The following is an 18,195-nucleotide window of genomic DNA, read 5'->3' as shown; positions in this document are numbered from 1 at the left end:
ATATTTGGTGCGACGGGGAGTCGAACGCCTTAACCACCTGGCTATACTGGACACAAACAGTTAGAAGAGCAATTTTATGACAGTGGTACACGCTTATGAACTGAACATCATAAAGGGATGGTCGCACGAGACTGGATTTAAGCTCATTAGTCTAGGACCATAGATGCATTCTAAGTGTTTGTAGTTTAAGCACAAAGCTACGCAATGAGCTATCTGTTCTCTGCTCACCAGGAATATAGAAACCCGGTCTAAGGTTGTACGTCCGCAGGCGTATCGTTGAGCCACTGGAGGAGGGAAGCAAGAATTTTTACCCCATGTAGTTGGCTCAGTCATCAACCGTATAAGACAAGCAAATTCAGTGACAGTGATTTGAACTCGCAATCCTCAGATTTGGAGTTCCACGCCCTTAGCCTTCAGAACATGTCATCATGCGTTCGAAGTGTAACGACCAAATCCTATTATTTGATTAGAATTGACGTTGGTGTTGTTGATCAAGTGCTTTCGCTTTGGTCTATTAGCTAAATATTAAAGATGCCGAGCGCAGCTAACTTTTGTTTAGCTTTGAGCGAATGTACAAATGAGGTACATCTATTTACACTATTAAAATTAATTGTATACATCAATTAATTTGTTTATATTAGTATATTCAATAAGTCAATGTTATTTAATTTTTATAATTTTTTTTATAGATGAAATTAGGGCCTGGCATGGCCAAGCGCGTAAGGCGTGCAACTCGTAATCCGAGGGTCGCGGGTTCGCGCCCGCGTCGCTCTAAACATGCTCGCCCTCCCAGCCGTGGGGGTGTATAATGTGACGGTCAATCCCACTATTCGTTGGTAAAAAGTAGCCCAAGAGTTGGCGGTGGGTGGTGATGACTAGCTGCCTTCCCTCTAGTCTTACACTGCTACATTAGGGACGGCTAGCACAGATAGCCCTCGAGTAGCTTTGTGCGAAATTACAAAAACAAACAGATGAAATTTAGAAAGTTTTTAGAAATTTTATGTTTAGAAGTTTCACAGTTTAATAGGTAAATTTCAGTTACATTCAACCTAAAATTTGTTGAAACTGAACACACTGATCTAATAAGAATGAATTCATTCTCAGGAGTAAATTAAGTGCAAAACTTTATCTCGCCCTTTCAGCCGTGGGTGCGTTATGTGACGATCAATCCCAATATTTGTTGTTAAATGAGTAGTCCAAGAGTTGGCGGTGGGTGATCATGACTAATTGTCTTCCCTCTAGTCTTACACTAATAAATTAGGGACGGATAGTGCAGATAGCCTTCTTGTAGCTCTGCGCGAAATTCAAAAAACACACAAACAAAACTTTATTGTTTTTTCTGTTCACAAAGTGTAAAGCAGTTTGTCTTTGTTTTTTGTTTTGTAATATTAACTGTGATAAAGCATGGTTATTCGTGAATAAATATACAGCATATATTTGATGACGAGAACAGCTGGTATAGGTATTAACACTTTTACTGATAAGGAGAGAACAACGTTTCGACCTTCCTAGGTCATCTTTAGGTTAAGAACATTGTTCTCTCCTTATCAATAAAAGTGTTAATACTCATACCAGCCGTTCTGATATATATATATATATACACACACACACAACATATAACTAATCACTTTTCATAAAGGTAATTCATTTTCTTTCGTGTCGGTTAAGGCAAAGATTACAGGTAAAGGAATGTAACTCAACAATACGAATACATTTTGTTTTAAAGTTAGAAACTGGCAAATATAGATCAGCAATAATTTGTTAAAACATTATAACTAGTTTGGTTATAATGTTTACAAGTCAAACTTGAAAAATTAGTGTAGGTTATATTACACGAAATCTAAAATATTTGTGAATTGAGACCTATGATAAATAAAAAAATCACATTCTTCGATAGATGAAGAAAAAAATAATAAAAGAACAATGAATCTGACAATCTTACATGCAAAATTATTCATTGTCAAAGAATGATCTTTTATAGTGTTATTACTACTGCGCATGCGTTATGTTCCATTCAGTATACAACGCCATATTGAGAAAAGACAAATTGAGAAAGTGGCGGTCTATAGGTAATATAGTAAACAGGAATTTTCTGTTTCATATCCAGAAAGGAAGCATAAACGCTGCATTTTTTTAGTGAACATTATTTGGTTTTTATGTAATGTTTTCTAGGTGACAAAATGGCTTGTTTGAATACACTAAAGCAAGATATAAAAACACTTGAACTGCACTTCCCAAAATCTCATGAAAGATTTCAGGTGGTTGCAGCTTCGGTCGATGAATTGACTTGTCGATTTGTAGGAAAAAATGGGAAGAAATATGAAATTCACGCAAATATTACTGTAAGTTGTAATTTTTGTATTTTTCAAAGTTTGAAACATGACAGATTGACTAAACTTATACTATTAATTTGGTAATTGAGTTTGATAAGTATTAATTTTAGGCCTATGCAGCACTGCTGTTGACTAAGTGAGAAGGGATATTACTAATTGTTACAACTAGTATTAGTAGTAATACTATAATATTACTAGACAAATTTTTGTTTTATTTTTTCTAATTAGTTTTTAAGGTATTTTATTGTTACAATACATTGAATGAATGAACCGGTAATATAAGTGTAACAAAGTGTTTTTAAGTTTTAATTTAAATGTCCATTAAAACTGATACGAAAAATGTTTCAAAAATTTGCACTGGTTATAACTTAAGCCTGCATGATGCCATTACTGATACTATATAATAAGTGATTAGTGATACATGGAATGTAGATTATTTTGCATAGTTTATATAAATTGTAAAATTTGCATAATTATTAAATTTTATAGAACTGGCTTCTAAACATTTCAGTTATTCGTAACAAGTTGGATGTATAACAAAATACAGGAGTATTCTGCATAACATATATTTTATATAATGTAAACAGTCATTTGAACATTGTAATTTGCATTGTGTATTCAAAACTCTTTTTACCTCCTTTCATGCCTTATGCATAATAAGGTTCTTGTAACCCACCATGCTGGATTGACCCATTGAACAGACTAATATACTAAATCACCATATTATACAGAATTTATTTTTGAAGTCAGTCTGTATTTTAACCTTGCAGAGTCAATCTTTTATTCAGAATATACCCTTATTTTAACAAATGCAGAATGTATTTTTTAGTGTCAACCAATTATGCAAATTGTGATATATGTGAAATAGTATATCCTGTGCTAGATCATAGACCATAATATTTGCATTTAAAGCTAGTTAAATTTCAAGTAACTGTTCATATCAGTTGGTGTTTAATATTGCCCAAAAGTTTGTTAAAAAATAAGTGTATTATAGGAAAAACATACCACTCATAAATTTAGGTGCTTTTTAGAGCATTGAGTGAATAAACTAATGCATATTTATCTTGAGAGTAAATCTGTGGATTTGTTGTATCTGAATTTTCAAAAGGCATTTTACAAGGTGCCACATAATTATTAAAGTTCTCTCTTTGGATGTGGATGATAAGGTGGTTCATTTGTTTGAAAAATGGCTGAGAGAAATAAATGTGGATTGTTATAAATGTAGGTAAACTAGATTAATTGTACAAGTGAGGTATTTTAGGACTCAGTGTTGGAACCCTTGTGCTTTGAATTTTACATCATTGGTATAGATAAGGGAAGAATCAACAGATTGCTTAACTCTCACTGCTGCAGTGACTATGGACTTAGATTTTTCTATATATGAAGGTTCTGTTGCTGTATAAAAGGATTTAGGTCATTTGTTGGGTTAGGTTAATAACCAGCAGATGGGTTTTACTTATGTGAATGCAAGATAATGCATTTAGGTTATAATAATCTACATCATAAGTAGTTTTGATGAGAGTGACCTTAACAGCATCATGGAAGAAAGTCTTGAGCCATATTGAAAGAAATATTTAATATAAACCTAAAGAGGTTAGGGTTATCTGTTTTTTGGATAGAGTATTATGTTCAGAGGAGGGTACTAAGATGATTGTGAAAATGGAGAGGTGGCCATACAAGAACAGGTTAAGATTTTAAAGTTTATTAAAGGTGTGTAGTACTGATGAATCATATTTTTTTTTTCATATTAGTGTTGAGAATGTTAGGACAAAGTGCAAAATTTGTAAAAACATTTTTACATGTCATGAGTAATATTTAGTGTACATATTTTACTTTTCTAGCAGGGTGGCTGGCCTTTATAATATATTGCTTTTTGATTTGGTGGATGTAGTTGTGTTTTACGGAAGGCTCAGTTTAAATGATCAAGTGTTATCATTTGCATGTTATGGAAATGAAACATAACAATACAAGTCTGTTAAAAGAAATAAATTATCAAGAAGAGTTAAGAGAATATGGAGATATTTGAAAGCTAAGCCCTTGAGGTTATGAAATATCTTAAGTCTGTATTAAGACAATCCTTATTTGTAGTAATTAGTGTTAACTACTAAAAAAAGATACATTTGTTGAATAAGATTGGTAAATAATAGTATAAGAATTAAAGTGTCAATAGGCTACTTACATTTAGTGTTGATTATTTATTTTCAAGCTACAATGGTTAATGGTTAAGAATAGTATAGGTATCAAGTGGTCTTGCTTAGTAAAGTGTACAAAGTATGAGTAGTTTTTATATGGGAGTTCAGGACTGGAATACACTTTTGAAAAAGCTTATACTAGTGGTAGTGAAGACATGCAGCTTGCATGTCGTGTACAAGTTAAAGAAACTTTAGGATATCCTGAATAGAGTATGGGTAAGAAATAGAGAAAGGTACACTGTGAGAAATAACAGAAACTTAAGCTCTGATAGTTATATGATGAACTAGCTAATAATGACTTTCATGGAGCTAGAAACAATAATGATAGGACAAAAATAATAGATTAATTGCAATAAGCAGGTTTTAGTAAGTAACAGATTTCAACTTTTTATGCAGATAAGGAACTACTACAAAACGGAAGAAAGATTTAAGGGATATATAGGGATAGCAGTGAAGACATAAGGTTATAGTTATATGTGATCCTTTAGTGTAGTGTGTGGACAGGATTGTGTGTGGGATAAATATGGAGAAAAGTATTAGATTACGCTACTCAGTAGCAATGGTGAAGGATATAATTGCTGGAAGAATTGAAATTGTAAAGGGTGTTCTATTGCTGGTAGGAAAGGGTAGATCATAGGAGCTAATTGATCAATTCAAGGGATTTATAGACATTTAATAAAGGAATAGTATAACTTAATTCTGTCAGAAATATTGTGGGTGTATAATTGTGTGGATGGCACAACTAGGTCATTAGGGCTAAATGCAAGAGTTAGGTTGATGTACAAAGAAGAGCAGGTTGTATTTTGTGGGATCTGCTCATTGGGAAGAGGGTGCTATTTTGGAATGGATGTTTTACATTGAAAGATTAGAGAGAGGAGAGCATGTTTGCAAGAAATATTAATACAAGTCTTAAAGATCAGACTTAAAATAAGACTACACAGTGGTGAAGGCCAGAATAATGTATGAAATAAGGTTGAGAAAAAATTATGTAGGAATAAAGTACAGAATTGCTTTTAATGGTAAGCTAAACTATTATTATTGTAATGCTAGAAATATGAGAAATGAAAGATGACTTGAGTATTAGCAGATGTTAATTTTATTGGGATAACCAGAACCTAGTTGAATGCAAATAATTTTTTTGAGAGGAATTCCTTTGAAATACAGATCCATAGGTTATTTAATAGAATTATAATAGTATACATAGGGAGAGGAATGGCCTAATATGTAATATGTGAGTTAAATGTTTAAGTTGGATATCAAAGCTAATATCAGTGATGTTGATTTGGGTTTTTGTAAAAGGGAGAAGGCTTTCAGTTGAAATTTGCAACAGATCACTACATGAAGCTGATGAAATTAATGAAAAACTGTAGAATGAGATAAACAATTCAACTGTTAAGTTCATAATTGTTTTTTTTCAAGAAATGGCTGATATGGGCATTGAAACTGTAATTAAAATAAAGTACACAAGTTTCAACTTTGTTCACCTTCAGGTTAACAAAGAGAGTTTGCAACAGACTATTGTTGGGCATGTCTTAGGTATGAGGATGTAAATAGGTATGAGATTGTAGGTGGCATTGCAGTTACATGTCAGGTTATTAATTAATATAGGTATGAAGGTGTTTCTTTGTGTTGTTCAATTTTGGTTTGAGTTCTTGTATAAGTTCTGCTTCTTTGATTTTGCATTTGTTTCTCTACTTAGTATGTGGGTATTTTATATGGTTATGTTTTGCTTGTTTGATCTGCAATGTTAAAAAATTTGTGAAGATTTTTTTTATATCATTCTGTATTTTAACTAAAGTTTTATTACCAATACCAGCCATCTTTAGGATACATTTTTACTTCAAGTGGGTTTCTCATTATCATGAGTTATAGAGATTAAAATTAAACTAGTAAACTAGGAAATATTAGGCAGAAAGTGTTCAGGATGGTGTTCACCAATTAGATGGTCAAGGAACCTGTTAAGAACAATGCTATTTTATATTTAACTTCTGATATAAAAACACAACCGATAGAGTGGAGATTGGAGAACATGGCTGAAAGTGATAATTACCTGATTAGGTTTGCTTTGTTGCATGTTGCATTAAGGAATAAGAATTTGGTTCCAACTTTCAAAAGAAAAATTGAAGTAATAACATTATAATCACATTAGAAGACTTAAGAATAAATTTTTAAATATTCAAGATAGTCATGCTCCTTACATAAAAGTGGCTAAAAGCATAAGAAAGCAGTTTAGTTCACAAAAGGTATAAAAGATAAAATTAAGGATGAACATCAATTTAAGAATTTTAAATTGTTTGCTATTATGAGAGATGTAAAGAATTACAGGAGATCAAGAGAGTTGGTTGCATGTGAAATAAGGTAATTGAAATATTATATTAAGTTTGATAAAAAATGTAAAAATTATTAGTAAGGATTGATTTAATTATGTTAAAGGTAAGCAAAATATTAGGATTGAAGTAAAGCATATGAAAGATGATATAGGAAAGTTCATACCTGATGATTGAGATGGCTGGGTTACAGAATTTTACTTTCTCTATTTTTTAGTTATGGAGATTCAAACAATATTCTTTATCCAGATCATTTACTGGAAGGAAACAGGATCAAACAAAATCATTGTATTGATTCTGAGTTTTTATCAGAAAAAATTGGACAGTTTATGGATTGATAAAGCTCTTGGGATAGGTAGTATTTCCTTCAAATGTTTGAGGACCATAAAGGATTGGGCATGTGAGCCAGTCATAATCATAGAAGCTAGGAGTCACTTGATCAAGTTTGATTTATCCAAATTTTGTGAGTTACATGAGTCCAGTTCAATGCTTTCCCATTTGATTGCCTGTTCCCACTTGAGTTGCTAACACAGGAGTAAATAGCTCTTTAAGTTTGGCATTTTTTCTGCTATACAAAACTGTATAGAGGGAGTTCTTATACCAAGGATTTACTTAGCAGTAAATGAAAGTAATTTTATATTTGTCATGAAAAAGATTTTAACCAATGATTGAGTATTGACATGAAATGTGGTTGTAAGAGAATTATTGCAGTAAGAAATTTGTGATAAGAAAATAACTTAAGTGAATACTGAGACAAGAATTGATGTTGGGAAGAGACACTCTAGGTAAAGGAATTGTTGCTCGTTGTCGGCTTTGGTTTCACAAATTTATTTTTCTAATGTCTGTTTTTTGGTGACAGTTGCAAATGCGTACTAGAATATTAAAAATTTATAGATTGTGGTTTATTGTTATTTTTTACAGGCTTTTCTACTAGTTTCTAGTAGGTTTTATCAAATTCCTTGATGTTGAATAGTAGGCAGGTTCCAGTTAATTGTAAGTTGGCTTATGCTATTCCTCTTTTCAAGAAAGGTGATAGAAATTTTCCTAGTAATTATTGTCCTGTTAGTCTTACATCAATGATGAGAAGAATCTATTTTAGTCTGGTAAAAGACACATTGCAAAGTTGTTTAGCAGAATTTTAAAATTTTGTTGATAATCAAAATAGTTCCACTAGGAGAAAAATTTAAATTTTTTTAATGTTCTTTGAAAAAGTTATTGATTATTTAGATAAGAGTACAGATATAATGTGTATTTGGATTTTTTATAAGGCATTTTACGAAATGCCACAAAAAGTTTATTATTCAAGAAAGTGGCTGTATGGAAGAAAGCAGAGGGTTTTTACAAATAGGATTCAGTTAAATGGATTAATATCACAATTGGGATACTTTAGGGCTCAGTGTTAGGACTTTCTCTTTTTTTTTTTAGACACCATTGACATAAATGTAATAATGGTCAATAAATTAACTAAATTTACTTGTGATGATTAAGGTTTGGAGTGTTGTTTGCATTGGGGTTGCTGTGTTTTGAAATAAATTAGAATATTTGTTTAGTTTAACAAGTAAATGGTATTTTGTTTTTAATTATAATAAATGCAAGAAAATGCATGTGAGTTATTAGTTATGGGCAAAAAAAAGGATTTTCATGTTCCAGTTGATCAACCTCTTAAGCCATTCAAGTAATGTGCTCTTGATAGTGGCAGGTTAGATAGGATTTTAGATTTGATCTGCAGAAGTGCTGAATACATGTCTAAAGAGGTTATAATTTCACTATATATTTCAGTGGTTAGGCAGTATTTGGAGTGATGAAACTTTGTTGAATGGACAGCAACTGCCTGTTGTGGAGACCCAAGTATAGAGGACAGCATTTTGAAAATCTTCTGCCTTTTGTCTTCAAGTCAAAGGTGAAAGACTTTTGAAACGTCCTCTACCCTTGCGTCTCCACAACAGGCAGTTGCTGTCCATTCAACAAAGTTTCATCATGAATACACTGTCTAAACAATCTATCTAAGAACATTTGGAGTATTGTTTGGTCTTAGGCTCCTTACTTTAGGAGGCTCATTGAATACTTAGAATGGGCTCAGAGGGCTGCTATTTGAATGAAATGGTTGTAGATCTCTGAAATTTTCTATTAAAAAAAGAATTAAAAGGAAACTGATTGATATATGTAAATTTGTTGAGGTAATTGATAGCATTGATGCACAATTTTTTATGTACCTAATAATGAAAAATATTGATAGGATTAGAGTAGGTATCAGTTTTGACAGATTAGCAGTTATCTTTTTCTTTTTAACAGGATGTTTGGTTTTGTAATTGGCTACTTCAGATGTAATGGATGCAGAGGGCTTGATAAATATTTGAATAAGGGCTGTCTGCAAGTATTTTATCTTTATATTATCTTTATTTTAAAGTTTAGAATAGGGGATGGGGGGGATAGCTTAGCTGTAGCAAAAGGTCCCTTGTTATCATGTAATGTTTGTTTGGCAGACACACCCTTTTACTCTTCAACTATTACAAAGAATACCTTAAAAATGATAGTGTCAGGCATTTGATATGTGAACAATTGACATGTAGTTGGATAGACTGTAATTACCACCTTTTTAATATCATTGTAGGGCTCAGGTGTATGTTTAAGTTTGTATATGCTATATATAGATAGGTTAAGTATGTATTTGATAATGAAGAATTGGGTTAAGTCCTTTTTCTCTCTTTCTACCCACAGTTTTTTCATAACCAGTATTGTCTGTAAATTGGTACTCATAATAGAAGCTGACATAAAAGTCTAAAATTTTTACAAAGAAATTTAAACTTATTCAAACATTCTACTCGGATGGATTTTATTGGCTGGAGTGTTATGGTAGAATTTTCCCAGAAGTTAGAACTTAAAGAAAGGTTTATTTCATTGGTAGTTTTAATCTATGATTTTTTTTGGTACTTTGGTTTCATAACAGCTAGTACATATGACATAATTTTTGAGATTTACATAATACAAGTAAAAAAAAAAACTGTTCAAAAGTATTTTATCCATAGTTGTAAAACTAAGCATAAGCAGAGACAATATTTTCTACTGACCTGATTTCAGAATTCCTCTACAACCTGTGGGTGACATATGATTTAATTTGTACACTAACACCAATTAATTGTACACTTTTTGTTCCATCAAATAAAGAACTATCATATTCTTTCTAGCTACTTCAGAAACAAATCACAAAAATACTTAACGTACAAGTTTTCTGAAGTCATTAAAGTTTGAGAAAGTGGTAAATTGAACCAATAATCAAACACTAAGTGCTTCTACAATAAAAGTAGTTGTTTCATTTGCCGTGATTCAAGTCAGGTGATGTAAACATGTACAATTACTTCCATCAAATAAAGAACTATCATATTCTTTCTAGCTACTTCAGAAACAAATCACAAAAATACTTAACGTACAAGTTTTCTGAAGTCATTAAAGTTTGAGAAAGTGGTAAATTGAACCAATAATCAAACCCTATTTCTGAATAAAATTTGCATAAGCTGTGTCATTAAAAAAAAAAGTGGCACAAGTCTAAAATAAGTAATATTCATGGAGTTTTTCCATTTTGTAATATCTGTCGATGCATTTGAACATTCAGGCTGATGTGAAATAAAAAGCTGATTTGTGAACACTAAGTAGCTAGGAAGTGCAAGTTACATTGTGTTTTGTCCTTTTAAAATGCAATTTGTTAAGAGGGTAATAGGCTTTATTTTTTTAGACACAGTATATCCTTGTTAAACTGTGCCCCAGTATAATGGAAATTTAGATACAAGTTGGTCAGTGTTTGGCTCCTAATTTTCTATTGCTAACCTTATACATTTTGACCAGTATTTCCATGACTGCTTTGATCTATGAACATGCGTGTTGAAGAGATTGTTTATAATTTGACCATGAAACAAGAAACAGCACTAGATATAATTAGGTCAGTTTTTGGTTCCTAATTATCTGTTGCTAAATTTGAGTTTTGAAAGTTTTGGACCAGTACGTCCATGACCAATATGATCTATGAACACGTGTGCTGAAGACATTGTTTATAATGTGACCATGCAACAAGAAACACCACTAGAGTTTATTGAAGATTGTGACACAGGGCCTGGCATGGCCAGGTGGGTTAAGGCATTCGACTCGTAATCTTAGGGTCACGGGTTCAAATCCCTGTTGTACCAAACATGCTCGCCCTTTGAGCCGTGGGGGCATTATAATGTGATAGTCAATCCCACTATTCATTGGTAAAAGAGTAGCTCAAGAGTTGGCGGTGGGTGGTGATGACTAGCTGCCTTCCCTCTAGTCTTACTCTGGTAAATTAGGGATGGTTAGCTCAGATCGCCCTCTAGTAGCTTTGTGCAAAATTAAAAAAAAAACAAAAAAACAAAACAAACAGATTGTGACAATGATGATATGTCAACCTCACCTCCCCATGTCACTGAAGGAATAGAACATGTTGAAGCTATTTTTTGATGGCTTGAAAGCTAAGATGTTAACAGCATGCATGTCCTGCAGCTAGGAAATATACTAGCTTTTGCTCATGGCCAGAAGTTAACATCAGATGATTTTTTAAAGAAAAAAAGCTGCATATTATTAGTTTGTTTTTTGTACAACTCTGTGTTTTTTATTGGCTGTACATTTTGTGTACTATATTTCTATTTTTTTAAAGCTAGTCCTATGAAATATTAGCAACATTCATCATTTTATTGTCATGTGCCATGTGTTTGTTTATTTCTTCATTCATCCAAAAGAAATGTTGTACTGCATTTTAACTGTCAACAGTGTGATTTTAATTAACACAATCATGTAATGATTTTAACATATCATAGTTTATGTACTGAATAACAATGCAAGGTATGTGGAAAATGACTATTTGTGGATACTCAAAATAACATGATCCTACGTATAATGAGATAACAGTTCATGAATCATAAATATTGCAATATAGTAAGGTTTCACTGTATTTTCAGCAATTTGCCTTTTACAAAAAAATGATTTATAAGAAGCAGTATATTATGTTGTAAAGTTATGCTCTTACAGACTTGTGGGTATAAATTAATATTCAGTGAAGTAAAATAACCTAAATGTAACTATAGAAAACAATGTCGTACTGTTGGTTCTATACATAGACACAAGTACACACATGTAAGTAAATATTTATAAATATTTAGTAGATGACTTGTGACTTGGGTGATACGGTTTGGAGGATGTACCAGAGTACAGCTCTATTTTCATGAAAGTGCAAAGTCATTACTGTTAGTATATGTAATTTTGTATTGTGGAAAAAGATGAAAAGAAAACTAATGAGTGATTTTTTCTTGTATTATAAGTCTACATATATTTTAAACAAACATAATTTATATGAATAACTTAATAATTTATGGATTTCTTTTTCTTATCTTTTAATTTCAGTGTATCATTTATAATTTTGTGTTTTTAGTCCACATGTTAAGTAGTCTCCATACTGTATAGATTGCAAGGTTAACTTATCTTCATGCTTTCTACTTAATATAAACAGAGGTGATTTCTATTTTACAGGAAACTTATCCATCAACCCCACCAGTTTGGTTTGCAGAGACAGAGGAGTCAAGTATAACTACAGCTGTACAGATGCTTAGCAACACCTCAGGGAGAGATAACTTAGTATGTTTTAGAGTTGAATTATTAATATTAGATATAAGTTAAGTGTGGAATAGATATGTTAATAATAGTCCAGTTTTACCAGAGACTTAGTAAAAAAATATTGTGATGAAGTTTCATTAAGAAAGTTAGTGTTTATAAAAAGTAACTTTTACAAGTGACTAAATACACTTTACTGAGGAATTTTGCCCAGAACTATTAGTTTGCTATTGTTTCAGGGCAAAACATTCTAGTCAAATTTTGATTTGCTTTATTTATTTATTTATACAAATGATTGAATAACAGTTCTTCATACTGGTTTCCACTTCCTGTCTGCTTCTGGCTAAATAATGTTTGATGTCATACTGAACCCATACTTTTTTCTTCTAATTTTGTGATTGGTTATAATTGGTATTCCTGCTTAGGTAAAATATATCTTGCATATTGTACTGAAAACTACCAATAACAGGTAATTAATGATCTTTATATAGACAGTCTTTGGTCCCTTCTGGAATATCTTGTTGACAGGTAACTGCAAAAAAACTGCAGCTGTATGTGTACAGTGCTGAATTATTGTTAACTCTTATAAAAATTACCAAGCATAACATTAAAATAAGTGATAAGCTCTTACAAGGGTATTACTTGTTAAGGGTAAACTGGTCCCCATATCAATAATTCTTCCAAAACATTCTGAGGTAAAATAATATAAACTCTTTGTTTTGCTACTTAATGAATACTGGCATGAAGCACTGCCAAGGTATCTTACTGTAGTAACAAATATTGCTGAATTATATGAGAAACAGTTGATTTTTTTTGTTTCATGTTCTGGTGCTCAGTATCATCTAAGGCACCTAGCACTAACTTAGACATAATTGAAAAAACAAGCAACTAAAACTATGCAGTACTCAAGGTGAGGTTTAGTAAGTAACTTGTATAGAGATATTCACCTTTTTTGTCTTTTTTAAAATTTTTATTATTTCTATAAATGTATCCTAAAATTCTATTATCTTTAAAGAGCATAACTTAGTGGCTTGAGTAACTTAGTTATTATGCCAACATCTTTTTTTCCTTGGTGACAATGTTGAGTATGTTTTCACTCATATTAACATGTTGGCTCCTAAGCCTATTTTGCTGATACTTTCCAGGGTCCCACTAGTCATTTTATAGTTACTTCTTTTTAGGGAGAGTTTATATGTAACTGTTGTGTCCTAGCCAGTAAGTGACCCTTTCAAAAGAAAATGGAGCACGACTCACTGCTATGTCTTACTGAAAGACTATCATGACCCACTGATGGGTTTTGTAGCAGCCAAGGTGTTAAAATTGTAAACCACATTATGGTAAGTACATTACCATGCACTTACTTTATTTAAAGACCAATTAACAGGTATTTGTGAAATTTACCAATTTGTCCAAGTCATTCTGTAGTACCTTAATATACCTAGCAGTACCTAAAAATTTGTCGTCAACAAACTTTCATAATTTATTAATTATGCTTTTGTTATTGTCATTCATGAAAATAAGAAAAAGCTGAGGCTCAAATGCTGGACCCTGAAACACCATTAGTAACAATGCTCCAGGTTGATTGGACTCCATTAATAACTGTTTTCTATCATTCAGCCACCCTACAATCCAATTGATTAATCCTTTGCCAATGTACACCATTGTGGTTTTCTAAATGAACTAACTCAACAATCTTTTCATCATCCAGATAAGTGATATCTTGTCTATTTTGTGACATATTTCACTAAATAGTTTTGCAAAGCCTTTTTTTTTTTTTTCAGATTAGAATTATTTTCTGTTATAAGACTAATGGCTTATACTTTTCAAGGCAAACCTTTTCATCTTCTTTGAAAGGATGAGTAATATTATAACACTTTATTCTTTAGACACCTTTCTGCTGTCTATTGACTATCCAAATATGAAAGAGTGGGGAGGCTTGTATGTTGGATATTTTTTTTTACCTCATTTAAAACCCTGGAAAAAATGTTTTCTCCTGGTGCTTTATCTGTTTAATGTTTTTTTATATATTATCAAAAAATTACTATATACATGATTCATCTCAATTCCATAATTTCCCAATGACCTTTGAGTAAAATGTTAAAATTAAATATGTAACTAGGGGTCTACAATATCATAAATATCTTTGCAAAACTAAACTGTAGAAGACAAAAAAATTAATGTATTCTTAGTTTGTTAATCATCTGGATTTAACCAGCTTTCACTTCTATTGTATTCAGTATGAAATTCTTATCTTTATGCAGTAGGAATTCCTTTATGGTGTTATTTTTCTGTTCAATTTCACTGAAGGTGAAGAAGTTAGGGACTTTCCTCTTATTGTGATGTAAAAACCAGTTTCCTGGTACTGCCTTGTTTGGGACTGGATTTTATTAACCATGTGTAGTCTGATGCACTCTTACCACACTGCACATATAGCACTTTCAAAAGCCTGATGCAGGATTTGGATTGCGCTTACCTTTTTTGCCCATCCTTGCCACATTTCCTTTTTCAGTTGAAGAGTATACCCTAATACAGATAAGGTCTGGCTTCCCATGATTGTATCCTTATACTGTACTAAGGTATAAGGTGTTACACTCCATGGGTTCTCTGTGGGTACTTCCTATTGATGGGAAAGTTGTTGCATATTAAATTATATGCAATAATATAGATATATAGAAACATGAGGTTAGGTTGGAGCCTCAAAGGAAGAGGTGAAAGAAAAGGTTTGCAAGTAGAGGGCAACAAATAAATTGGAAAAGCTAGATATGACAGGAGGTATCTATTGGAAATGCATTTTCAGCATTGTAGTATGTGAACCTTTCATAAAATTTATGAATTAAAACTCAACTTTGGAACACATCTTTCCATGCAACTTTTTTCATTGACAAAAATCAATAGGTTTTGGGGACTGCAAACATTTTTTTATTAAAAGGGGTCCTAGAATTATTTTGGAACAACTGATCAGTTCTTTTTTTATAATTTTGAAGAGGAAGTAATTATGGTTGTCTCAGAATTTTGTTTTCTTTGAAAATTTAGATAGTACCACAGGTCAGAATTCTTCTTCAGGAATTATGCAAGCTTCATAATCTGCCTGAACTGCCCAATCTTGAATCCTTAGAAGGAAACCAAGTATTACAAGTAAGGTCACCAAACATGCATATGTAATAATAAATAAATACCAAATTGGTAATGCTGTTTCATTTTTATGGTGGTGTTAATTTCTAAAGTTTTTCAGTTTGTTGAATGCAGACTTTCTTATGCAGTTCAGTTTGTTAACTATCAAGTGTTTTTAATTAATTATCAAATTAGATTAAGTAAATCTCATAACTTATTTTAAGTAAGTTTTTCAAATTTCTTTCATTTCTTATCTGGTAATACTTTTATTTAGACTTTCTACAACTAAAAATAAAAACAACCATTATTTATGAAAATTAGTTCATTTGTGTCATCATGAGTTATTCTAGTTTGTTGTTTGATGTAATATTCTTATTTGTATCACACATTAAGTACTTTTATTAGATAGCTGGTAAGACAATAATTAAGTTCTGTTTCAGACTGTCAGAAACTATTATAATAAAACAAATATGAAGCTTGATCTACCATTTGTCTCCATTTTCTATGGGTATCTTGGAATTTCATCAATAACTGGAAAAAAACCACAAAAAGCCAACTAGGCCTGTAATATAATGGTAAACTAAGTGATTAGATTTGGCTTCATTTATAGTGACTCAGCTTGTCTGCTGAATGAGCTAGAAGAATACATTATCACCAGTGTAACATTTTTTAAACCAAAGTTCACTATGATGAGTAAAAGACAACAAAACACCATTCATGATGATAACTTAATAGATCCTCTCGTTTTGATCAAGTGAATTAACTTTTTATAGTCGTTAATTAAACCCACTACTTCAGTGACCTCTATTATAAATATGGTCAGAGCTTAAAGTTGATGTTTATAAAGTACCAAGTTGTTGGTTACTATTGAAGTTTTGCTAGTAAAACTTCTAATATGCAAAAAAAACTTGCTAGTATGCATTTCAGAAGGAAGATTCTCAGATTCTTTTTGTCATATGCCCAGTACACATGCATTTTAGTCATTTGTGTTGCAAGATTCTGGATACAGTTGGTTTGTATAATTATGATCAACAAGAGAGTTTCACTTCTCAGTGATGAGCTGACAGGTTTTTGTGACCAGAGTAGGAAATAAATGGCATAGCTAGGCTGAGTAGTAAAAAATGAAAATGGCAAGGATGCAGTTTCAGCTCTTTTAGTTGGTTGCCAAGATAGTGTGGATCATTTGATTAGACTCATTGTTTGGCAGTTTTGTCACATACGTAATGAGATATACTGTGCTCATGTGGTTGCTGATTGCAGTTAATGATTTTGAAAAGAAATTACAAAACCATATGTTTTCTTTTTCTTTTTTCTCATATTCATAATTTGTACCTTTTCCATACAGCTAGGGGTCAGAGCATGTGCTATATTCCAAAGCATACCATTTGCTGATACTATAGCAATTTCTCAATCTCCATGGTTTCTACTCTTTGTCTACTGAAGCACAGAGAATGTTTGCTCCAGTTTTTTATACCCCACTCCAATGCCTTAGGCAAATTATAACTTGCAATTTCTCTAACTTCAATACTCCCTGTATCTAACTGCTGTATATAAGCACCTCATTCTGGTAATATAATCCCTTTCTCTCAACAAAACATTTGGCATGGGTTTCTGTGAACGGAAGTATTGTGATTATTTACCATTTATGATGTAATTTTGAATGCAGTTGGTGTTTTTCTGAGGTTTTCTTTTTGTTTATATGTTACTTAACTAAAAAGAAAAATTTCAGACAAGTATGAATTGCCAAGTTAATTTTTCTGCTACTGAGATGAGCTAATTCTCTGCTCTTCCATCTCTGTTATCTGGTGTTTGTGAGTCTAGGCTGTTTGTGATGTGATCAGTTGTGGGACTAAAGGGTGTCTCTCAGGGTTCTGAGGAGGCTCTTGGAAATGATCCTCTGTAGAGAATTTATTCACCATCTCTGTTCAGTTGGTTACTTGGGTTTGTGAGATTTGAGTGGTGCATATTCCTTCCTTGTTCAGGATAGCAGCTGGAAGCAGGATTGTCATCCCCATATTTATCAGATCAGCATACTTTGGCTTATTACCACTAAGGGGAGGCCTATTTAGCTTCATGGGTTTCTTGAATTCATCTTACTCTTATGGCTGTCCTGAGGTATTGATCTTCAATCCAACTTTTGTCTGAAGCTTATCAATGTTCCTCTCAGTAATTTTAGGATGAGTTGGGGATTTTGATGATGTGCACCTCAGTCAGTTTGTCTTCTTCTGTTCTTTCTTTGGTTTCCTGTCTGGTTATTGTTTGGTAGATATACTTTGTTAGAAAGGGTTTGTTTACCATCTTTCACCTTCAGGGAGTTATGGAAAGCTCCTTTTCTCAATTCCATGTTATTTGCTGGAGTTCTATCTTGAATTGATACTGCCTGTTTGCATTCTTCATCATCATCACTGGGCTATTCATCTTTATAGTTCCCAGGTCTATTGATTTCCATATTTGATTTCCAGGTCTATCCATATTCTCAATGATCTTCAGCTGTGCAGACTGATAACAACAGCATTAGTGACTATCCTGGAGGCAGGGAGCAGTGAAAACATGTGTACATTACTCCTGGACATCTGGAGTTCTTTTACCAGAGATCCATGTATACTCCATGTTCTG

The 18,195-nt window shown here is 32.3% G+C and overlaps 1 protein-coding gene across 1 annotated transcript in view; it reads left to right on the top strand.

The window, feature by feature from the left end:
• Nucleotides 1–2,009: 2,009 nt before the first annotated feature.
• Nucleotides 2,010–18,195, top strand: part of LOC143239045 (ubiquitin-conjugating enzyme E2 Q1-like) — a 51,863-nt gene continuing 35,677 nt past the window's right edge. Inside the window, exons 1-3 of the mRNA XM_076479828.1 lie at nucleotides 2,010–2,342; nucleotides 12,388–12,492; nucleotides 15,502–15,603. Coding sequence (XP_076335943.1) covers nucleotides 2,181–2,342; nucleotides 12,388–12,492; nucleotides 15,502–15,603 — 369 coding nt within the window. The 5' untranslated portion in view covers nucleotides 2,010–2,180. The remainder of the gene's footprint in view (nucleotides 2,343–12,387; nucleotides 12,493–15,501; nucleotides 15,604–18,195) is intronic.

Source organism: Tachypleus tridentatus, chromosome 13, assembly GCF_004210375.1.
Source record: "Tachypleus tridentatus isolate NWPU-2018 chromosome 13, ASM421037v1, whole genome shotgun sequence".
NCBI classification, from domain to species: Eukaryota; Metazoa; Arthropoda; class Merostomata; order Xiphosura; family Limulidae; genus Tachypleus; species Tachypleus tridentatus.
The sequence above is the reverse complement of the archived record's forward strand: the minus strand, read 5'-3'. Positions and strand labels throughout refer to the sequence as shown.